Source organism: Pelecanus crispus, chromosome 1 (genome assembly GCF_030463565.1).
Source record: "Pelecanus crispus isolate bPelCri1 chromosome 1, bPelCri1.pri, whole genome shotgun sequence".
In the NCBI taxonomy this organism is placed as follows: Eukaryota; Metazoa; Chordata; class Aves; order Pelecaniformes; family Pelecanidae; genus Pelecanus; species Pelecanus crispus.
This window is the reverse complement of record NC_134643.1, coordinates 7977437-7998669: the sequence shown is the minus strand read 5'-3', so window position 1 is coordinate 7998669 and position 21233 is coordinate 7977437. Positions and strand designations below refer to the sequence as shown.

The 21233-nt window shown below is 45.9% G+C and overlaps 1 protein-coding gene across 2 annotated transcripts; it reads left to right on the top strand.

Moving 5' to 3' along the window:
- The first annotated feature begins 10105 nt into the window (after positions 1-10105).
- Positions 10106-20462, top strand: PHYH (phytanoyl-CoA 2-hydroxylase). Of its 2 annotated transcripts, XM_009490063.2 has the most exons (9): positions 10106-10198; positions 11453-11508; positions 12086-12196; positions 12315-12480; positions 13134-13215; positions 15006-15187; positions 16563-16712; positions 18134-18265; positions 20409-20462. In XM_009490063.2, the coding sequence occupies exons 1-9, from the start codon at positions 10106-10108 to the stop codon at positions 20460-20462; spliced, it is 1026 nt and encodes a 341-aa protein (XP_009488338.2). The 2 variants fall into 2 exon arrangements, with proteins under 2 accessions (XP_009488338.2, XP_075576282.1); XM_075720167.1 differs by lacking the exons at positions 10106-10198; positions 11453-11508; positions 12086-12196 and adding an exon at positions 14646-14659 and having other exon boundaries at positions 12355-12480; positions 15014-15187.
- Positions 20463-21233: the final 771 nt, after the last annotated feature.

Genomic DNA, 21233 nt, shown 5'->3' with positions numbered 1-21233 from the left:
TGCACCTAATCTTGAGGCAGCTTCTGAGTTGAGAATTATATTGTTATCCAATACTGTTGATTCATTTTGAATCTTTAGACACTTATCTCTTGCCGCATAGGCTCTTTTTAAAGGTGCTTTCACGTAGCACAGACATTACCAGTAGTAGTGTCGAATAGCAGTTTGTGTCCTTTCATTATATGTATATTTATCATAAGTCTAATTTTGATGCCTTCAGTGATATTCCAGAAAGGCAATAAATTGATAAGCGACACAGTGGGAATACCCAGTAGTAAGAGGGTTGCATGATTACATTCAATCTTTTGGTTTTTGGTTTTTTTTTTAAATTTTTTTTTGTAAGGTTTAGTCTTACCAAGAGCATCTATGACCCTGGACATTGCTTGGTAGTGCACTCTGTTTAAACGAGCAAGTGCTGACTTTGCATGGAAGGCGCTTCAGAGTCGAAGGAGTCATTCTTAATTTCATAATTTGTAGACCTGACAATATTTACTGTATTATCAATGATTGTTTTCTTTATTGATAGTAAGGAAAAAATAATTCTTTTTTGCAATGTGATTGGATGTGCTATAGTGCAACAAAGGTTTTGCAGACCAAAAGGAGGTTACTGTATAATAGTCATTTACAATTCACTATATAAATAACTACACAAATAATTTTTAAATATAATCAAACTAAAATAAACCTCTGTTCTGTGGATGGTAGTGTTTAATACATTTTATATTTTGTATAGTGATTACAAGACTTTTTTGTTTCTTTAAAATCAGCAGCTGTTTAGTATAATTCCTAGTATTATTTTGTTCTTTGCTCAAATACATTTTTGTGCACGCTTTTGTGATCTGTGTTTAAAATCTACATTGCCAACATTGCAGCTTGAACTTAAGCTTGTTATGCAAAATAAATATTTAATTTTTTTTATTGCTCTTGTATAAGTGCATGAACGTTTTTGATTCCTAGCTGAATTGCAAACTGGAAAGAGAAGAAATCCTCCTTATTTTATTGCAAGTGTAATTATACTGATAGTTGTTACTACTCCTTTGATAATTCTGCAAGCTGTGATGTCCAATGCTAATCTAGAATATCTCCGCCTGCCTGCCAAAGTTGGGGCCAAGTAGGTTATCTCCAAGTATAATACCCACTTTGTTTTGTTTATTTTACTTATCAGCACAAAGTATGCAACAGTTTTGAATTGTTTCCTCTGCAAGTCCTCCTGACTGTGCCTGCTGTATGCTAGAAGAGGGTTTGTGAGCAGCCCTGTAAGCGGAACGGATGCTGAAACCCATCTTTTCCCCGACGGCACGGTAAGCTGCCCTGCTGCAGCAGGCTCACTGCTAACTGCTCTGCCGGGACACACCGTGCGGTTCTTCTGCTGAACAGGACCGAGTGCGCTTCACTGAACCAGCTCTTTTTAAGCTTTTCCCAGATTGTGGAATTCATTCCTTGATATTCAGACCAGGAAGAAGAAAACCTTGGATAATCGTTACTGCTACCGGCATGAATTGCAAGGGCTTCTGTCTATGAAAAATGAGTCCCTAGAGGTGAACCGGTCTTGTGCATCATACAAGATTTAAATTTCCAGTCTTGGTCCTAGTGAAGACTCTGGCTCATCTTTTTTTCCACTCAGTAGTGTTCTCAACAGACACCTATTGCAAAGCTAGAATTCCCCACACCTTGTGAGTAGCCTAAACCACGCAGAACCTCATGCTCCTGTTCCTGGAGAAGTCATCTGCAAGTTGCTTGTTCACAAAACCTCAAAGCAGTAACTGAGTGTTTGACTCTGCTTTGGACAAAAAAAAAAAAAATTGTTAGGTTTTTCACAGCTGTTCTGAAAATAAAGCATCAAAACCCAGTTGTCTGTGCAAAAAATACTGCTTTAATTCCTTCTCCCCCCCCCCCCCCGCCCTTTTGTGAAGTTTGTTCTGTATCCTGATAAAAAACCATGGAACTGGCTTCATTTTCTTTATGGTCATGGACAAGACTGTCGCTACATAGGTTATTTTATTAGATTTTTAAAAAAAAACCCTAACTAGATCAAATGCGTGCAAAACAGTTGAGTACTTCTGCGTTAAAGTACTTGTTAAAAGATCTGTTGTATTTTAAACTGGTGCTAGATGTGTGTAAGCTCACCCTGAGCAGAAAAATGTACTAGTTGATAGATACTGAGGGTTTTTTCACTTGCTATGTTGATTAGTTCATCAACCAGGTGTGAAACCAACACTTCTTCCCTAGATGTACCTTGAATGCTAGAAGGTTCCACGTTCAAGGGGAAGGGCTTGTGGAGGAGGGTTGCCTAGCCAGCAACGTGAGTGAAAATTCACAACCATCACGCCAGCCTTTCATGGCAAGAACCGTTTGGATTTTCAGAGGAAAAATTTCCTTTGCGGCTGCTGAAGCCAGCTACAAGCAAAACCCCTCTTGGGTGAACTGATGGTGGAAGCCTCTCCTGATGTTTCCTGATGGCTGGAATTTACATCCCGAAGTGCTTCCTGGCTTGGCTGGCTGGAATGCACTGCTGAGTGGGTGATCACTGAGTTGGGAAGTCCTCTGTTAGCATTGCCTAATCAGTTAAGGAGCGTGGTGATTTGTATAGTAAGTTTTATGGTTTGTTTTGCTAAATAAGAGATTGTAGATCAAGCATAAGCTGTAGGAAGGTATATTGTACTGGCCTAGCAAGGCCAAAGACGTGCAGCTTTAAGCAAGACACTTAAAGATCTCCTTTTCAACAAAGTTTTTTGAGATGCTGGCATCAAAAAGCTGTAAGAAAGCAACAGCAGACAGTGGGGTTTATTAGCTATGTCCGGTCATTTATACAAATGTAACGTACTTTTGTTTGCACACGCAGGTACCTCTGCGTGCACCAACTTCCATCCCTCAGTCTGTACGAGAAGGCTACTTGTAAAACTCCATCAAAGTTGTGAGAGGAGTGGAGACTGAGAAGAAATAATTTAATAATTGGAATATTCACTAGCCTAAGCAATACAATCAATAAGTAGCCTGTGTTCTTGGAAAGCTGTTACCTCTCTTTGATACATTGGTTTCCTCAGCCTTTTGCTTTTCCCCTGCATCAGGGGAAAAATAACACTCTTAAAATTATCTGTGGCAGTATATAAAGTCAGAATAGTTTTGTCCTTTTTTTTTATTTTTAGGTATTAGTTTGATTTTATGTTTTCCTAGAAATTCTGGACTGACCCTTTTCTGCTTAGGAAATATGACAATTAGTGTGAATGCGGCAGTGAGAGGGCAGCAAATCTGAGTGACTGGGAGGGGAGCAGATGGGTGCAAGGGTTGATACTGTTTTATTGATTTTTCTCTTTTTTTTTTTTTTTTTCCCCTCACTGAATGTCTGTCAAACAGTTGGGAAGAGTCACCTGCTGGGGGAACATCTGCGTTCTGACCACAAGACATGACAACAACCTCTGTGGCCAGTGCTTGAAGAGGGGAAAGGTAATAAAAATATCCCCTTATTCAGCCTTTAGATAGGCATTGTCCCAGGCTGGGTGGTCATGAGGGAGAAGGGGATCCCGTTGGGGAGCCGTAGGACCTCAACAGGAGCAACATCTCTGTGAAGGAGACTTCTGCGTATCGGCTCACTAACTGCTGAGGCCAGCTGGCATCACAAGAGCCAACCATGCAGGAAGAGCTTGGGGTTTTTTAAGCTCTTAGTGCTCAGAGCTGGCTGTGATGGATCCAGCTGTCTGGTGCTTCTGAAGGCATCTGTGTCTTTAGGAGTGGGTGGGCACCCACAGCTTGGAAGTTACGGACAGCTGTAGTCCTGAGCCCCTGTTTCTCATGCTGCAGAGAGAAGCCAGGCTGCAGTGCCTCGGTAGGTGGGTAGGGGTTGCCCAAAGCTTCAAATTCAGCAAAGGCCAGGAACTAGAGACAGGACTTTGCTTTTGTGGAAGGCGACGCTGTTCAACTTGGTGGCAGCCTGTGTCTCAATAAACTAGAGTTGTGCCACAACCACGTGTCCTCCACGTGGAGGATTTCCTCCATGCGTGTCTAAATGAGTTTTAATCTGGCTTGCTCTGCTTCCACCAGCAGCAGTTTAGACTTCAGCACGTCCAGAGTGATTCCAGGTACGTACCTGGTTGGTTGCCCCATCTCCAGACCACGACGCTGCGTCATTCCTTCTGTCACCCAAGACATCTTTAAGGTAATGCTGATATTCCAACCAGTGCTGTTTTGTGCTTTTGCTTGCAATGTTGACATATTTTCTGTTGTATTTTTTAAGGCATGAAAAAGCTGTTGCCCCACATCTCCGAACTTCAGAGAGGGGGAAATGGTAACAACAGAAAAACGGTCTGGATATTTCTAAGGTAAAAGTTTTCTGTTCAGATGCACGTTACTGAAGTAGGTCCGTTGGGGGATGCTCCTACCACCATAGCTGGACTCTTAAAATAATTTGTTTTGGAGCAGATGTCTTGCAGTCTCCTGGTCCAAAGCAGGGACAACCTTGATGTCACATGAGGTTGCTGAGGCCTGTGTGCAGTCAGGTTTTGAATATCTCCAAGGACAGAAATTTTACAATCTCTCTGCGCCCCCTGTTTTGGTGTTTGGCCATCCCCATTCTGCAAAATTTTCTCCTTACACCTAACAAGGATTTTTCTAGCTGCAGTTTGTGCCCACTGTCTCTAAATTTTGCTGTAAACCTTCAAGAAGAGTTTGGCTGTCTTCTCTATCTCCCCGCATTAGGTACTTGCAGACAGCTGTAGGAGCTCCTTGGAGCCTTCTTTTCTTTGAGCTGAGCTATTTTCTCAGCCTCTCCTTGTGCATCATGTGCTTCAGCCCCCTCATTTTGGTGGCTCTCCGCTGAACTTGCTCCAGGATGTCAATGTCTGTGCTGGGGAGCCCAAAACTAGGCACAGTGTCCAGATGTAATCTCACAAACTGCCTCGTAGAGGGGAAGAACCAATTCCCTTGACCCTTGCTAATGCAGCCCAGCATGCAGTCGGCCCTTTTCGTTGCAGGCACACACTGCTCACTCATACTCAACTTGTATGTTGAGTCCCTTCCTGCAAAGCAGCTTTGCAGGCGGGCAGGACCCAGCTTGTCCCGCAGCACGGGGTTACTCCGTGCCAGGTACGGCACTCTGCCTTTGCTGAACTTCCAGGGGTTCCTGCCAGCCTGCCTGCCGAGGTTCCTCCGAGCGGCAGCCCTGACCGCCAGCAGTAGGAACTGCTTCCCCAGCTTGGTGTCATCAGCCAGCTTCCTGAGGATTAATTCTTGTCCAGGTCAGTAACACAGAGATAAACCAGCATCGGCTCTGCTACCGAATGCTGAGGGATGCCACTAGTAACCAACTGCGCTTCATACTGCTGGTCGCATCCCTTTGAGCCTGGCGGCTCAGGCCATTTTCCGCCCACGTTGCAGTCTGCCCGTCCCAACAGGACAAAAGCCTTCCTAAGGTCAGGGAGCACGTTGCCTGTTGCCCTACCCTAGCCCACAGAGTCATTCCATCACAGAAGGCGAGGAAGTTGGCCAGGACAAATTTGTCATTGATAAATCTGTGCTGGCTGTTCCCAGTCATCTTGTCCTTGGTGTACGTGGACATGGCAAATCCAGGAGGGCTTATTCCATAATCTTTTTGGATGCTGAGGTCCCCAGATCCTTTTTCTTGCCCTTTGTGAAGGCAGCTATGACATTTGCCTTTTTCCAGTTGTCAGGAACCTCTCCTAGCACAGGAGAAGAGCAGCTTTGCAGTCACGTTGGCTCCTACAGATACATCCCACGTGGTCCCATGGACTTCAAAATGCCCACTTTGCTTCAGTGGTCTCCAACTCAGTCTTCCACAGTGTGGGTGAGGCTCCATGGCCCCGGGCTCTGCTGCTTGGTACGTGGAGGCCAAGAACAGACCATGCCAGCAAAGCCGAAGGCAGAGAAGACATTGAGTCCCTTGACCTTTTCGATGTCCTTTGTCACTAGGTCCTCCCATTTTGTTCTCCGCTGGGTCCACATTTTCCTTTGCTTCCCTTTCACTGCTCATGTATTCTGTAGAAGCCCTTCTTGAATCTTCTGGTGATGAGAAATGAACCTGCGTGTCGTTGGTGGGTTTTGTTGTTGTTCTTGTTATTGTCTCATCTACATCTGTTTTCCCTGGCATCTAAGTTAAAAAAGCTAATTTTGTTGAGTTGAAGCAGCTGCTGCTTCCCACCACAGTAAATTAAGCTTTCAGAAGACCTCATCTTTGGAATTACAGTTCTGATCATAATGTGGATTTTAATAGTCAATTGAGATGCTTATTAAATTACAACACTGCATTAAGGCCATTCCCGTACTGCTGGAGAAATCTTGATCGTTTAGTTTTTATTAGTTTTGTGATTTAATGAACAGAAAACATTAAAAGCCAAATGCAAAACAGCTGTATAAAAATGTTCTATAAAATTTGGGAAACTGACAGACATAGCTGTAAAAATACTTTGCAAAGACACAGTGCCTCTTAAATGCCATTAATTTTAATAAAAAGATGAATGCCACCATCAGTTTTCTTAACGAAGAAAATCTTTCGCTTGTTTCTTTTCCTAGATTCATCAGATTCAGTCTGTACTTTAGCGAAGCTTATCAACGAATTTGAAAATTGTTCATTCTGGAGTGTTTTGGGTTTTTTGTTGTTGTTGTTTTAATAAAAATCAGAGCAAATGACGAGGTTTTTCATATGTGTCCACACACTTCTGTGTCAGAGAGCATGGCTACAGCAGAACCAGCAGTCGCGCCACTGCTGTCACTGCGTGGTTCTCAGCGCTGCAGCCCAGAGTGGGGCCAGCAACGCCTGAGATCAATCTTTTGTTGTGTTGAAGTTTGATCATGGACTGTGTTAGCATGAGGGTACAAATAAAGGGCAGTCACCTCAACCATCCACTCCTCCGTGCCAAGGTGGATGAGGTATCCTGAATCATTTTGGGGTGCGATATAAGAGGGTGGCCCAGTGACATGGGAATTACTTGACAAATCAGTATTACTGGGTATTATGAAGATTACCAGAGAAACAGTAAGTAAAAAGGAATAATTGTATTCAATGCACAGAGAGATTAGTTTTTTGAGGCTCTTGTTTAAAAATGCATGTATATATGTATGTAAGCATGTATTATGTATGTATAAAAGCTTCTTAGTTCTCAAACTTGTAAATCAACACAGCAAATTCAGTAACTACATATACTTTTTGTTTGTTTTTTTAGATATGAAACATATCTTTGCATAAGATGCTGTCAAACGCATACAGTGGAAGAAATATCTACACTGAAAACAGGTCTGTGTCAGAGTTGGCATGTGTAGTATTGTTCAGCTTTATCTTTTCGATGGGACTCTTACCTGAATTTTGAAACAGGTGAAGATGTATGGGGGTTCCTGCTTCAGTTTGGATTGCGAAGGCAATTGCAGCATGTATCTGAAATATAAATAGACCTTTTAGTGCAGTTATAATTATGACTTCAATAATAAAACTGTTACTCTGCCTTTTTTTTCCTTTCTTTCCCTTCCCCCTTACTTGAATTTGATTTGAGGGACTTTTATTAACTTTCTGTTTACCTGTGACTAAGAGTTTTTATAGCTCAGGAGTCAAAGGTCTGGTTTTGCTGGCAGTGAAGGGCTGGGTGCTGTCACTGCTGCTGCTAGCTGTCCCTTCACGGTGCCTGTATGCTTGCCACCATGACTACACAAAATTGTTTTGAGAGGTTTTTTTTCCTGGTTCCTAACCTTGTTTGTCCCACTTCTGTGAACAGCCTGTGTTTTGTTGTAGCCCCTGAAGGGAGTGACTCCACTGAGCATATGTGGAACCACTGACCATGAGAGCCATAAACAGGAATGCGCCCCAGTCCAGGCAGCTGCCACAAATGGAGTACGTAAACTTGCTCTGGTACATCTTCACTTAAATCATTGGGAGTTTTGCCACTGAGTTTTAAAGGAAACCAGCTTTTAGGATACAGGCTACGTTCAGAAGCACTTCCTATCCATGCCTTAGCTTCTGTTTATCCGGGGCACTAACATGCAGCTTAGTATATTGACAGCTGAGTTTTTGATCCATCAAAACGTCACCTCAGATTCCAGTAAAACCTGTTGCAAAGTGGAGTTAAACTTCATAAAGTAGCTGTGATGCAGAGTTTTGGTGCACACCCTGTCATCGTGAGACTGCCTGGAGCAACCAGGCGACTTACTCTTAATGGTTCATCTTTGGGAGCAGGGCCTGGCTGGATTGCTCCTGCAGAATCCTGGGCAGGTGTGAAGATCTGTTTGCATAAGTTGGGTTGGCAAAATAATGCAAATTCTTAGCATAATTTCCTTCCAGTCCTGATTCTGCTATCCAGCTTATATTATTAAAGTGTATTTGTTACTGGGTTTGCTGCCCTCCTCTCAACTCTCCTTCCTCTCTCATCCAGACACCCAACTTCTCCATCTCCTGGGAGAGTAGCTGGGAGAGCAGCCTGCAAGGCTGGACCTGGAGCAGGCAGCACACTGCCTTCCTCCCACCTTCATCCTCCTCAGAGCTCTTACTTCTGTCCCCACCTCCCTGCTCTGTCCTGCTCAGAGATGAATCCCTTTGGCCCAAGGAAAGGGGAAAGATGAAGGACAGCAAATTCCAGGGGGAGACAGCCCACCTTCCAACAGCATCTGCTCCGCGGCGTAGGGCTTGAAGGATGAACTGTCACACCAGCGGCACGAGCTAGACTGAACCATGACACGGGGGGCATGAAGTCCACTTTGCAGAAGTGGTGAGGCTTACAGCATGGTGGCAACAGGGGACTTGTACAAAGACGTCAAAAATCATCTTCTGAACTGTGCTGTAGGTCTTAGTGATGGGGCTGTTTTCAGTCCCTTAATATTATTCTCCTCGAATGTGTCAGTTGATGCACTCATGGTGTTAATTAAGGCAGACGGGAGTGTGCTAAGGACACTGTATTTTGAATATGCCACTTTTAAGTGTATCCCAGCTTCAGAGGAACACCAGGCCTCTACAGCTTATTTTTTGCAACCTGTATTTGCAGCTGCCCATTTTTCACACTTCTTCCCCCTCTACCTACCCCAGGTTTTCCCCTCCAGACTTTTTTGTCCTCCCCTCCCACCTCCCCAGGTGCTGCACTGTGACTTGTTTTGCTCCTTCCCCTCTTTTCTTACTCAAGCGCCAGCCCAGAAGGCTGGACGGAAATGCCACCTAGCACAACACCCAGCCAGGGTGCAGATTTGAGGCAGTCTGCAGACTTCCCAAATCGCAATCAGGGCAAATGAGCTACTTGGGAAACACTCTCCACCACCACGCTGGGGTGACAGTGGGGCCATAAAAATCTCTCCAAACTGATTCTGGAGGGATCATAGAATCGTTTAGGTTGGAAAAGACCTTTAAGATCATCCAGTCCAACCATTAACCTACACTACCGAGTCTACTCTAAGCCAATCAAGGGTAGACTAGACTAAACCATGTCCCAAAGTGCCACATCTACCCGTTTTTTGAACACTTCCAGGGATGGGGACTCCACCACCTCTCTGGGCAGCCTGTTCCAATTCTTGACCACCCTTTCCGTAAAGAAATTTTTCCTAATTTCCAACCTAAACCTCCCCTGGCGCAGCTTAAGCCCATTTCCTCTCGTCCTATTGCTAACTACATGGGAGAAGAGACCAACACCCCGCTCACTACACCCTCCTTTCCGGTAGTTGTAGAGTGCGATAAGGTCTCCCCTCAGCGATAAGGTCATCCCCTCAGGATGAGGCAAGCTCTGACAGTTTCCTTAGAGACAGGAGATAAAGAAAATCTCCGTGCTGGCCTCGGCCACGGTCTGTGCCCGAGAGCACCAAGCATTGCTCTCTGCACAGGGCTGATGAAATCCTTGCAGCTCAGTAACTGCTGGCAGAGACGGGGAAAAATCCAGGAAGGGGGGGGATGTGCAAAAGCACGCGCTGAGCTTTCCCCACGTACGAGCCAGTGGCCAGCAGGCCCTCCCATTTGCAAACCCTGCCAGACCTGGGCTCCTGGCCGGGTTTCTGCAGCCTTTCTGAGCATGCACGGCTGCTGGCGCATGTGCGGCTGAGGCAAAGGCCGCAGACGCCAAGAGGGCCCCGCTCCTCCCCGGCTGTGTTTATAGGGTCAGGCTGGGGACCGAGCGCGCCGGCTTCCCCGGGCACGATGGAGCAGCTCAGGAAGCAGTCGGGGCCAGCGGCTCGGCTGGATGCCATCCTCCGGCACCTCTCCCCGCGGCCGGGAGCAGCCCCTGCTCCTGTATCCTTTCCGATGTGGGGTGGGAAGGGGGCAGGGAGCGGGACGTTGGCCCCGTTGGGGTCAGGGCTCCGCTTCCCCCGCCCCAGCGAGCTTTGCACGCCGCTCCCCGCACCCTGCGTGCTTGCATGTGCATGGGCACCGAGGAGGGCGTCGGCGGTGGTTCGCCCTACAAGGGCACCCTGCCCGGGAAGGACGCGTGGGCAAAGTCCCAGCCCTGTGCCCTGGTTACGGGGAGGTGGCGTGCAGGGGGGCCGTGCCCCATGCAGCCCCTCGGCGAGCAGGGATGCGCCAGGACGGCGCTTCCCTGGCAGCCCCGACTGGTGTTTTGGGGTCAGCACCCATCCTGCTCCGAAAACCTTTTGCTCGCCTGGTGCTTCCTCCCTGCAACCTGTCCGGCGTGGGGATGTGCGTCTGATGGGCCAGCCGCCTCGTGGCAGCCCCTCCGGCACATCTGCCCCGGCGCTGAGCAGGGGGGTTCCCTGCAGCGAATTAAACGTTGCTGATTCTTGGTGAGACCTGAATGCTGACAAGTTACCTTTGAATTATAATAAATCGGTGAAGAGGATGTGATCAAACAGCATGTAGGAGTCTTCAGATATATTAAAAATATGAAGATAGATGGATAGAAGTTGACTCAGACTGCCATAAAACAAAGGTGCAAGTAGGAACGCAAAATTGGAAATAAATGCTAGGAACAGCACCCTCATTGTAAGGAGAGAGTAAGTAAGTAGGGAGAGGTGCTGCACAAGCTGTTTTGGTTTTAAATCCAGTTACAGTGGCCCTGATGCAAAGAGCTTTGGACAAAAAATATGACTAAATTGGGCTGGAACAAGAAAGGTGTGTGGGTAAAGTAAATGACAGAATCTAGTAAGAATAGATTTATTTGAGATATGTTACCGCAGTGCAGTGGTTTTGTTGTAATCTCTGGCTTGGTGAATTGGGCGAGACAGTCAATTTTCCAGTGGCCCAATCGAGGCCTGTGGACTACTCTGGAGTCTCAGGCATTTTGTACTGACTTTTCTATATGCGTGGACAAGGCTGTACTATGCTATTATTTTATACTTCTCTGCCAGATGCGCTACTCTGAAGGTGGGAAAGATATTTTTAGAAGCAAAATAAACAACAACATGGATTGACTGTCCAGCACAGCACTTATCTTTAAGATGAACCGCATTGTAGGATTCAGGCCACATATGTATTGATGTTCTTCTACTCTATTGTGCTTGAGTGTGTACTCCTTAATTTCCATCCCAGACAAGCATTCCTACTTCAGCCCAGGTTAGCGCTGTTCCTCAGCCAGGGAGGTTTCGGTAAGCTATATCTTCCTTTGTAGAGATAAAAAGAAATAACCTGCAGAGCTCAGTTCTTTTTCCCCTCCTAGCACACGTGTTGACCACCAGACATTGTGTAGCCTTTCATTTTGCAAGGGTATATTCTCCTTTGTTTAACTGTAGTTTAATAAAAAAGCTTAACCGCGAATCTTGAAAATGTCTGAGTGGATAATCTGACTGCAGAGACTATTCTCGTGAGCTTCGGTATCTCTGCTGAGACGCTGAAAGCTGCTGTGGACTGATCACAGCTTTTCTGCTCACTTCTCCACTTTGGGAGGGCACGAGGGGGTGCTTTGCATTCTGCCGCAGAAGTAGTGGGTGGCTGTGGGCAGAGATGCTGCACGCCCACGGACACACCGTGCTGGCTCTGCTGGGGCATGGGAAATGCTGCATGCCTGCAGAGCCAAGGTGGACATGCAAGTGGGGAGGGTTTCTCAGCGGCTCTCCCCGGCAGCCACCGATCCCCGGCTCGGCACCGTCCTCCTGCCGGCTCTCGCCGACGCCGCTCCTGGTGCTCTGCCCGGCCCTACTAACGTGCTCCTCCTCTGTGTCTCAGCTATACCCTGGACAACGATGTCCTCACCACAAAGCAAAGACAGTTCTATGAAGACAACGGGTATCTGCTCATTAAGAAGCTCGTTTCTGACGAAGACATTGAGCGCTTCAGGTACGGGGCACTTGCCTAAGGTGGTGGGGGGTCCTGTGTGCAGCAGCATCCCGAGGGAGCTCTGGGAAGCTGGATGAAGCTGGACTCTCCCAACTCAGGCATTCCCTCTGCTTTGCAGGAAGGAGTTTGTGAGGATCTGTAAAAAAGAGGTGAATCTACCAGGAGCTATGATTATGAAAGACGAGTCCCTGAGATCCCAGTATGGTCAGTCTGAAAAAGTAGTGAATAAAGTGCAGGACTTCCAGGAAGACGAAGAGTTGTTCAGATACTGTACTCTGCCAGAGGTAAAATAAAATAAAAAAAAAAAAACCCAGCAAAAAGGGGGATGGTGGTGGAAGAGCCTATATGAACGTATCTATGTTTTAATCCTATGTGAAGAAGCTTTTTATGGTTCTGCTAAAGCTATATCCTTTATCCCTTAGAGCCCCTGTATGTCACTCCCGTAAGTGTATATGTGAGGAAGGATTATCAAGCCATCTTTTAAGAGTGTTCTGCATGAACATGGGATGGATGGTGGTCAGGGCAGAAGACAAAGTGGTGCTCCTCTGCTCCTGCGGTGGGCGAGCCAGTCAGGAGTGCAAACTAGCCCAAACTGTGTCGGGCTAGTAGGCCAGATCAGCAACATTTTCTGAATGTATTTTATCCAGGCAAAGCACCTGCTCTCTGGGCAGGTCCAGCTTTGTAGCCGCCATTCACGTTGTGGCAGACAGCCATAGCTTTGGGGATGTATGACCCTCCCCATCTTTTCAACCCCACCCAGCAGCCTGCTGCACCGTCTTCTGTCCTGGCCTCCTACCACCATGCCCGTCTGCGTGCTGTGCCCGGTCCTCCTCCTGTACCCTAGTCCTCAGCCAAACATCCAGGTCCCAGTGCTTCCTCAGCGATCTTTCCTCTTGTCTTCCATGTTTCTTTTTTTCTAATGTTTTCTTCCCTGTAGATCCTCAGATATGTTGAGTGCTTCACAGGGCCAAACATCATGGCAATGCACACCATGCTGATAAATAAACTTCCAGATTCTGGTAAGGAAACCTTGGATAAGAGGAAAATAGAGAAATTGTTGTGTGTATGCTGTCTATCTGGCCAAAATCAAACTTAGTGTTTTAGAAAAGCCGTTTGAAAAAAATTAGACAAATTAAAACCAAATAATTTTGAAAATTTACAAGGCCACTTTGGTAATAGTTTGTTTTCTTTTACCCTTGGCTTAATGAGATAACATTTCTTGTCTTTCAATGTTCAGTGGATGTTTGTTTGCTAAAGGTGGTGGTTGGCTGCACCACTCGTGTGCGAAGTGGTCAAGCGAGCTCCCTGCTCAGCCAGCTGCACTGGCATAAAGGCCCGGGGGTTAAAACATCACATGCTTTTTAAGCTTGACTTTTCAAATGTGTTGAAAACTAGTGCTTCCGTGGACCTCGGTAAAAGGCAATAAATACAGAGATCATCCTTTGCTTGGAGTTTATACGCTCCTGACCTCACTGACAGTTGTTGCACGCTCAGCGCTTTGATATGAAGATACTTGAATAGGTGCCGAAAGAAGGATTTTGAAGCCTGGCTTTGGCTCCTGCTGCTGGAAACTGAGATCATAATTTATACAAGGGTGATGGGCAGGGAGAGAGGAAGAGAACCAGACTAACCATATTACAGTTTTTCAAAGTAGCTTTGACTCTGCATAAGCTGTTTCAGTTTAGTGAGGTTGAGACCTGAGCTATGTTTCTTATTCTCAGGTGTGCGGCTTCTGAGCAGATACATAGTACATTGAGTTATTAAAATACTGAGTCTGTTCAAGTCATCTCCACTTGTTATCTTAAATACTCCACAGAAAGCTGTGTCATTTTGGTTTGGAAATTCAACAGGAGACCATACATTTTTAAAGTAAAAGCAACACAATACCAGACAAGAAATGGGAAGCTGCTCCATATTTGCAAGATCTCCATTCAATGTCTTTGAGGAGTACTTTAGGAGAGGTGCAGGTCTCGGGAGAGTTTTTGAGGCTGCCCAAAGTCTAAGTAATATGGCAAATGAGACAAGTGGAAACATCCTAACTGTATCTATCTGAGGAGCAAATTCAATGACAAAATAAATATATAAATAATATATAAAAGGCTGTTTTGGCATGGATGATATGTTTCCATTTCCACAGTAGGAAAAGAAGTAACAAAAAAAAAACTTCGGAAGTATTTATTTTTGTTTAGACTTCATGGAAAAAAGCCTCTAGGGCGAAGGCTAATAGAGTGCTGGGTAGACTGTCTGGGGAGACCACAGTCCATAAATTGAGAATTCTTTTTCTCTTTTTTTAAAAAGAAGGTTAAATAAACATGTGTTGAGTGCAGCACAGACAGGGTTGATTCTGCTGACAACACAGTGGTAGATCAAGTGACTACGGACAGCGTGGCTGTTTGAAAGTCTTTGTATTGTGAAAGGTTTGTGCAACAGTGGGCTGGTTAAAGTTCAGGAAACTGGAGAGCAGCCAAAGTGAATGGTGAAAACTTGGCAGGGTGTTGTTGGTGAAGGCCACCAAAAGGAGTCTTGTGAGGGATTGCACAGCCAGGCAGCCTCCTGGCATTCACTGTATCCTCGTGCCATTGCTGACCCGAGAGCCACCACTGTGCTCTTGGTCCATCTTGGGGCGGGGTGTAAGCTAACCCATTTGGTTTCCAAGTCAGTGGTGGGCTGGAGCGGACACTGAGTCTGCAAAGTCTCTCCAGTAGCAAGCAGCAGCTTCTTAAGACATGTTACAAGTGCCATGGTTTAATGGGAAGGAAAAGGCTGTGTCACGTTTCATGAGGTTGAAGGTTTTGAACTTGTGTTGCAGATATACAGACTTTTCTCCACCCCATGCATCAGGACTTGCACTATTTCCCCTTCCGGCCTGCGGATCGCATCGTGTGTTCCTGGACCGCCATGGAGGCGGCCAACCAGGAGAACGGCTGCCTGATTGTGCAGCCAGGGACTCACAAGGAGACCCTGAAGCCTCATGGCTATCCGAAGTGGGAGGTAGAGCACCATGGGGGGCTTGGGAAGGGCGTGCATGAGGGGACCACACTTTGGCAGGAGAGAGCTCACTGTGGAGGGATGATGCATAGGTCAAAGCGGAGGTTTTCAGCGATGTTTTTTCTGTTCATGCAAACTGTCATGGTTTAACCCCAGCTGGCAACTAAGCACCACACATCTGCTCACTCACTCCCCCTGGGTGGGATTGGGGAGAAAATCAGAAGAGTAAAAGTGAGAAAACTCATGGGCTGAGATAAAGACAGTTTAATAGGTAAAGCAAAAGCTGTGCACACAAGCAAAGCAAAACAAGGAATTCATTCACTACTTCCCAGCAGCAGGCAGGTGTTCAGCCATCTCCAGGAAAGCAGGGCTCCATCACGTGTAACGGTGACTTGGGAAGACAAACGCCATCACTCTGAACATCCCCCTCTTCCTTCTTCTTCCCCCAGCTTTATATGCTGAGCATGACGTCATACGGTGTGGGATACCCCTTGGGTCAGTTGGGGTCAGCTGTCCCAGCTGTGTCCCCTCCCAGCTCCTTGTGCCCCCAGCCTGCTCGCTGCTGGGGTGGGGTGAGAGGCAGAAAAGGCCTCGGCTCTGTGCAAGCACTGCTCAGCAGTGACTGAAACATCCCTGCGTTATCAACGCTGCTTTCAGCACAAATCCAAACCATAGCCCCATACTAGCTACTGTGAAGAAAATTAACTCTATCCCAGCCAAAACCAGCACAGCAAACACTGGCTTGTTGCTTCGGGAGAGAGTTGCTTGGTTGGCCTCACTCCATGTAACTTGGGTAGATTTGCCTCTGTTCCCACCTTCCCCTAGAAATTGTCCAGCATGTCATGGCATAACGGCATAAACACGTGCAACCATTTTGCACTGCCCTTGCCAAGTCTGAGGACTCTTTCTCCTCCTGTGAATTTGTTCCTGCCTGGTGAGCGTGTATACTGTCCCAAAGAGGAGAAAATGGATGCAATTAAATATCAAGTGGTATCTTGTTCTTAAGAACAGATGTTTCCTGGCCTGGCCTGGCATTGGTGATGATTATACTGGGAGCAGAAGGCTGGACCCCAGTGGTGGCACTAGGCCACCCTGATCCCCGTCACTTGTGGGATTCTCCAGTGCTCTTCTCTGTTCTCTCTAGCCAAGAAATGTTCTTAATTGTCTGAATCCAGCTTCAGAAGAAGTATTATTTTGCTGTACCTCAGGCTTGAAGTACGAGACTTATAGGCAAGTGGGCAGGCTCTTAGTTGGGCATACCAAATACACTGCCCAGCGGAAAGCAGAGCAGTAACTATCCCTGCTGTCCCTTGCACTGGGAATCGGCACTTGCTCTAATTTTAACCCAGTGATTTCAGCTCAGCATTTTTTTTTCTAGGGTAAAGCCAACAAACTTTTCCATGGGCTGCTTGATGAGGATGAGAAGAGTCCCAGGGTTCACATTGTCATGGAGAAGGGAGACACAGTGTTCTTCCATCCCCTGCTCATTCATGGCTCCGGGATAAACAAGACATCAGGTTTCCGAAAGGTAGGAAACCATCTCTTGATACACCTTTTGATATTTTTGATTTTTTTTTTAAATTGATCAAACTATCCCCTCCCACTTTCCAAGCTCCTGAATACGTGGATGAACTTTTTAATGAGTTTTTAGCTTTCTAGCATACTTTTACACTCTCTTTTTTATTTTTAAACATCTCTGTCTTTTGGGAGAAGAGCATGCTGTGGGGCTGCTTGAGAAGAACAGAGCAGGAGTAGAAATTAGATGTTGAACCTGTGTTTGATGCCTGGCTGGCTGTACTTGCTTTTCCAATAGTTCCCTTTCACCTGTCCCAAATATCAGAAGCTTCTCTAACTTTCTTCCCCGTGCCTTCATGGTATCTCATCTCTGGATAGCAAGAGCTTCCATCATCCAATAAATAGTATTTATTTATTTATATTGTAACACAACCCATTTTTCTATTAAATATTTGATTACACATCATCTATTTGTTTTGCATCATGATTATTTAACTGAAACAGGCAAAAGTGCCCTCCTTTGGAGGCCTGATCCTTTCTTGGAAGTGGATTCATCCAGGCATGTAAGGGAACTGTAGCCTCTAGTGTAGCCACTAGTAGCAATGCAGATGTTTCCTCTCAGGCACTGCAACACAGGCTGCTCTATTTTTATTTTGTTTTTCCTGCATCAACTACTATATGGCCCGTTTTTTCAGCCCCAGTAGCAGTTTACTGGTGTGGAATTCCTTCCTCCTGCAATCCTGAAATAAGAGAGGACATCAGGCACTGAGAGTCTCATTTGCTGGCTCTTTTCTGGCTAGTAGAGCAATAGTCCTGTTCAGCATCCCACAGAAACACAAGAACTTCCTCATACTGTGCCAAATCCCCAAATCTGTCTGCCTTTGGGGTAAATCAGTGAGTATCCTGGAGCTCTCTGAGTCAGGTTATGGTCCAGCACCCTTTGAGGTCTGGCATGATCTCGCTTGCAGCTGGCGTAGCTTGTGTAATGAGAGAACAAGTTTTTCTGCTGGGGCATATCTATTTATTTCCTCTAGACTCTGCTTAAGCAAGAACTGACTACAAACTAAGTGCGTTGATGTGACTGTCTGGGTGCAGAAAGTAAGAACCCTTGCTGAACACACAGGTCTGCTCCAACCCTGACTTTCTCTCTTCCGACTCTAGTTGCTGATATTCTGAGATCAAGTAGTACAGTTCATGCTGGGGGAGTGTTTGGGAGAGGAGGGAAGGAAGAGAACGTGTCAGCAAGCAAGAGTATTTCTCCAAGGGGACACTCTCAGGAGAGCAGGAGTGCTCAGAAAGGAGGAAGGACTTTGCTGACATGATCTCTAAGGAAGGAGTGGGGTGTCCACAATCTGGGATGCATGAGATTTTTTTTTTTCCACCAGTCATTTGTAATTGATGTGGTAGTGAGTGATGCCCGATTTCCTCACGCAGAGTATAAGCTGTCACTTCGCCAGTTCAGAGTGCTACTACATTGATGTCAAGAACACGACCCAGGAGGGCCTGGAGAAAGAAATGGTAGAAATGGTTCGCAAGAAATACAACATGACTTCTGTGGAACTCAGGGTAAGACTTGGCTATATGCCCTTTGTTACAATCCAGGTCAGCTCCCTTTCCTAAGTCTCTCTTGTGTGACAGATTTGTGCTTTTTGCTATGCCCAGTTTGGCAGATCAAGCTGTGCCAAGCAGAGGTGCTTAGTGGAATGAAAGACCTGATGTTCAGAGGCTGACTGGCAGGCTTTTTGGGGGCCTTTTTGCTCATAAGGCTGCTTCTTGCTATGCTGGAGAAGCGGCCTTGCTCTCTGGGCAGCCCCTTCACATCCCTTGAGCTTTAGAAGTTCCTCCTCCAGCTCTGCTTGTCAAAATGGGTTTTGTGAGCACGCCTTGATCCCTTCCAGTGCCGGCTGAGTTGGTAGAGATTAGATCAGCACTTCGTTATGCGACTGCGACTGATGCTGTAGCCTAAGGGAGGGGGAGCCGCAGGCTCTGCTGTCGCGATGGCTCAGCTCTGAGGCTGCTCACGCTGTTTGAGGGGGTCTGGACTTCGCCCCACTGGGGAGGGCTAGCATGGCAAGGCAGGAATACGGTGAAGTCTATGCAACCTTTGCCCTTCACTGCATCTCCTGGTGCACGGTTTGTTGTGCAGAATGTGTCTAAACCAGAGCAATTTGCAGTTATGTTTGGACTGCATGATGTAAATAGATGTGATCATCTCTTGCCCTGAATTTGCAAGTATAAGAAGGTGCAATAAATTCAGTGCAAACTGTCCACAGTTTGTATGTCCACAGTTCTTACGGTTTCCCCTCATCATGGCAGATGGATTTGCCTTTTAAAACAAGTAGCCACATCTGACTGCATAGTAGACTGAGTTTTTTTGGTTAAATATAATCCTACATCAGTTGTTTAGACTTGAGGCTACAGCAGGTATGTCAGCAGCGATACACATCTTCCTCCAAAAACATAAAAAATGGGGGTAATGGACTCTTGCTGAAAAACTGAAACCATTGTGTCAGACAGAAAGCAAATCTAAATTCTTCAGGGGTTTAGCCACTGAAAGAAAAATACACTTTGTTACTGGGTTGGAAATGTTCTGAACTTCTTAATCTGCAGCAGTTCCCAAACATGTACACAGCCAGTATCAAGGCAGTAAAGTCTACATGTAATGGGCAGAGTGATTTTCTTTTAACATTTATGTATTTTACAGATACTACAATATCTAGGGCATTCTGGAGGAGAGGACCTTCTTTTTCACCTTTGAGGTTTTTGTTTTGGTTTGGTTTTTTCCCACAGTGTGCCTGGGTACGGTGGGATGTCCAGCTGTGTTTTGCAAGCCTGATCTTACATGCTGTCTGTAAAGTTACAGCTTGCTGGACTTTTGATTCCTGGAGTTACTTAGGGGGACACTGAAATCTGAAGCGATGCGTTAGTGGGGCTCTGTCCTTCTCATCAGTGGAAATGAGTGTGTGCCCATACAAGCCTCAGATGAGTCTGTGTGTTTTCATGTAGCTTTAAGCTTTTTCTAACCAGAGTTGGAGCTTCTTCCCAGAGGAGTGCCCAGCTCTTATATTTGACCTTCACAAGACTAATGATAAGAACTAAGTAATCCTCACACAGGGAAACAGAGGTAGGAGCTTGCCCAAGACTTACCTCCGTGAAGCAAACAGCAGTGGTCTTCTCTGCTTTACAGTCTGCAGCGATGCCTGCCCAGCACCTAATTTCTGGCTAAGGGCTTGCAGTCGTATCCGTTATTTCCTGCTGCTTTCTGCTGCACAAGGAATATCACTTGCTCATCAGCAGTAGTATGCACGGTGTGGTCAGTTGCCGAGCTTTTTTGACCACCCAAAGGTGCACAAGGCAGGCACTGTGTGCACAAGCAGGCGAGGGTGGCTTCTGCAAGGGTAATGTTCTCTGTGCTGCTCGTGTTTCCTCTTCTGCCACCTTCCAGAATTGAACCATGGGCATCTTGCAGTCCGTGTCACACCTGCAAACAACCTGTCTCCTGGGGTGGAGGTTGTACCTCCTTCTTAGTCAGGGCTGCATTTTGGTTCTTGATATAGAAAGGATATCCAGTAAGTGTTTTGGTATGTTTTTATGGGTCGGTAGCTAAGCTGAGAATGCTGTATCTATTTCCATCTCTGTAAAGTGGAATCCTGGTCACTCTTTTTGCTGGCCCTTGAGGATTTTCCTTTGTCTCCTTTTTGTTTTGAAGGATATTTGGAACTTCCGAGCACGGCTTGTGCAAGGGGAAAGAATTAACCTGTAGAACAACCTCTGAAGAGCAGGATGGAAAACACATGCCTGAGAATGAGCTTCTCTGATCAGAGAGCGCAGACTCTGCCTCGGCAGACAGAATTATATGTGCTTTGTTGACCTCTGTATTGGTAACTTAGCCAAATGCTGCATCGCAAAATCATTTTATGCTAATACAAAATAATTGCACTGAGGTTGAACAGCTGATGTACGCCAAAGAAAACCTAACCTAGAAAACCAGAGATTTGCTGTGGTTATCTTAGACAATTGAAGAATTAAGGTCTTGAAAGAACACATTGATTTTCTTGATGTTTTCATTCTCATTTTTTAAAAGTTTCTCACATGACATACCTTTGGAATGATGCTATACTAACACAAGATTTTATGAAAGAAGTTATGCAAGGGTATGTTTTTTAATGTTTCCAACTTCCTTTTCTACGCAAAAGAAATAAAAAGAAGCAGTTTCACACAAGCCCTCAGTATGAGCTCACATGGGAAGTCATTAGTACAGCTGATGAAGATGGGGCTATTGGTACCAGCAGAATCAACAGCGTAAGGAACTGGATAAAGGGGAAGCAGCAACCACTCACATAAAAAAATGGGACTGGTGGGCTGGAACATAATTGCTAGTAGAGTTCCTCAAACATGGCCTGGTGTGGCATCATAGCTTACTGAGCAGTGCTGGCACAAGTGAAATATGTGGCTGACAGGGTTGGGAGCTATTGGGCCAGCAAACCAGCCTCCTGTTGGCCTTGCAAAACTGATCCAAGGCTGTGTGAAATGA